This window comes from Ursus maritimus, unplaced genomic scaffold, assembly GCF_017311325.1.
Source record: "Ursus maritimus isolate PB19 unplaced genomic scaffold, ASM1731132v1 scaffold_9, whole genome shotgun sequence".
In the NCBI taxonomy this organism is placed as follows: Eukaryota; Metazoa; Chordata; class Mammalia; order Carnivora; family Ursidae; genus Ursus; species Ursus maritimus.
The window spans coordinates 76,962,881-76,965,386 of record NW_024427107.1 but is presented as its reverse complement, the minus strand read 5'-3'; the positions used below and the strand labels follow the sequence as shown (position 1 = coordinate 76,965,386).

Here is a 2,506-nt window from a genome sequence, read left to right as displayed (position 1 = left end):
TGACAGAGAGACAGCCAGCGAGAGAGGGAACACAAGCAGGGGGAGTGGGAGAGGAAGAAGCAGGCTCATAGCGGAGGAGCCTGATGTGGGGCTTGATCCCATAACGCCGGGATCACGCCCTGAGCCGAAGGCAGACGCTCAACCGCTGTGCCACCCAGGCGCCCCCACAAAAATTAGATTTTGATTGGAGTAAACAAAAATTCATTTATTTCTCATTCAATATATACATATAAAAATATATCATTTGACAGTAACTGTGCTCAGTCACATCAGTGCTGATGTCCAAGATACACAAAGTAAAGGGGATCAACAGGTAACATCTGGAATAGATGGTATATGTGCTATCTTGCAAGAGAGGGATTTCTAATATATCTAATACATATTTCTATATATTGCTATATATACAAGAGAGGGATTTCTAAACCTAGGAAAGAGCTGGCACAAAAGTTGTATAATGGGAATTCACATGGCTAAAAAGAGTTTGAATATAACTCAGAATGGACAGTGGCATAGACACCTATGAACCTGCTAAGGTAANNAAACAGTTGTCTTTGAGAAACTCATTAACTATGCTGAATTTCAGGGCTCAGAATTTAAAAGGCATCAATAAAAGCGTAATGAATTAAGCCTGGAAAAGGCTGTGGATGGAATTAGAAACTAGCATAGATATATATGCATTTAAAAATACAAAAGATGGACTAATGAAAGGAGGAAATTAAAGCACAACAAACTGGAATGTTTTGATATCACTAGGGCAAAATATGTCTTTGATAATACCGCTTGTAAAATTACACAACATTCTGATGGATGTAGTTCAGGACTGCTTGTTCCACTGGTGAGAACATTATACTTTCCTGTGTGAATGTATTTTTTAAGGAATACAACCTTTACTAACTAAAATCCAAGGACTCTTCTAAATAACTGGGAGAATATAACGTAATTGAGAAAATGTTTAAGTAAATACTGTGTATTTGTCTTTTCTAGATTTCATTTACATGTATCTCTTCCACATCAATTTTTTTTTAAAGATCTTTGTTTATTGGAGAGCACACATAAGGGACAGGAGGATAGAGGGAGAGGGGGGAAGTAGGCTCCCTGCAGGGAGCCCAATGTGGGGCTCAGATCTCAGGACCCTGAGATCATGACCTGAGCCAAAGGAAGAGACTTAACCAACTGAGCCACCCAGGTGCCCCCTTCCACATCATTATAACTTATGCCCTCATTTGATTCATCCTGGACTATTTCAGAAATTACTTAAGTCCAATTTCTTCTTTTCCTTTGCTCCATTCTTTTTTAAACACACATAATTTATTTAGGATGTATGTCAAAGATTCTTGTCAAATGACAAAAAAATACAATAAATAAACAATAGAGAATTTTACTCTATTTCAAAAAATAAAGAAAATGAAACTGTAAAGATGAACATGTAATTTTATTGTTCAAATAAGAGAATTGCCAATATGCGGTCATCTGCCAACAAAGAATAATCTTTGTTGTCTTGCATAATGATAGTCCTTTGATAGATCAGTTGTAATTAGGATGATGTGCATACGATGGAGAGGGTTGATGAGTTGACCTTGAAAGTGAGGCAGAAGAAGTATCAGCTATCATTGGCATTGTGAACCATGGGTTGCCTGCTGGTTGCAGGTTAGAAAAACGAGCCTCACTGGCTGACAGATCAGCATATGTAGTTGGAAAAGTAGAAGGCTCGACCATTGTTCCAAAATAACTGCTCTGTAAGGGAGATATGATACGGTACTGAGATGTAGAAGTTGTAGTTGTAACAAAGTTCACAATGTGGCCATTTGCTTGAGTGTAGCTGCTATGTGAGTGCATGTGAAAAGTGGTCAACTGGTTTAAAATAGCATGTTGTTCCATTCCAATTTGTTCGGAAGGTCTGACTGACATTGTTGATGCAGGAGAAAAATCACTTCTCATGGGGGTAGTTGTAGTAGCAATTCTCTGGCTGGGAGAAGGCTTCCTTATCAGAGGCTCATTTAAATTGGTGGAGTTTGAACATACCCTTTCTCGAATAGTTTCAGGAACAAAACCAGAATTAGGACTATCCACATTATCCCCTCCTCTGCAGGGTTTCTTGTTGAAATCTTGAACTAGTGATACTGTAGAAGCATTTTTAATCCCGACTCTTCTTTTCATTCTTACTAAAAGTTGGGGGCAGCCTCTTTTAAAATTTGGATTATGATAGAATTGTAACTAAAACCAAAGGAGAAAGTTACTAAGTAACATTCCCAATCAAGATACAAGAGAAGATAACAAATAAAATTTGACTTTAGTTTCATCACACAAACTTATTAAATATTCTATATTAGTATTTTTAAAAATTTAGTTACTGGAAACATTTAATTATGATTCATAAAAATGTGTTATATATTTACAAGTAATAGTGGCTTCAGGACCTTATTTAAATAAGAGTTCATTGAAAAGGGTCAAAGATACTAGCAAAATTTCTTATAACCCTGAATGTTTCATGCCTAAGCTGGCCTCA

At 36.9% G+C, this 2,506-nt stretch overlaps 2 protein-coding genes across 5 annotated transcripts in view; one reads left to right on the top strand and one right to left on the bottom strand.

Annotated features, from left to right (window-relative positions):
• The window catches only part of TRAPPC9 (trafficking protein particle complex subunit 9), a 599,687-nt gene that overhangs the window by 416,603 nt on the left and 180,578 nt on the right, over positions 1-2,506 (top strand). The window lies entirely within an intron of this gene.
• LOC103670585 (heat shock transcription factor, Y-linked-like) overlaps positions 1,525-2,506 on the bottom strand; it is a 1,639-nt gene continuing 657 nt past the window's right edge. The window contains 1 exon segment of the mRNA XM_008699042.1: positions 1,525-2,251. Within this exon segment, the coding sequence (XP_008697264.1) occupies positions 1,525-2,251 (727 nt within the window).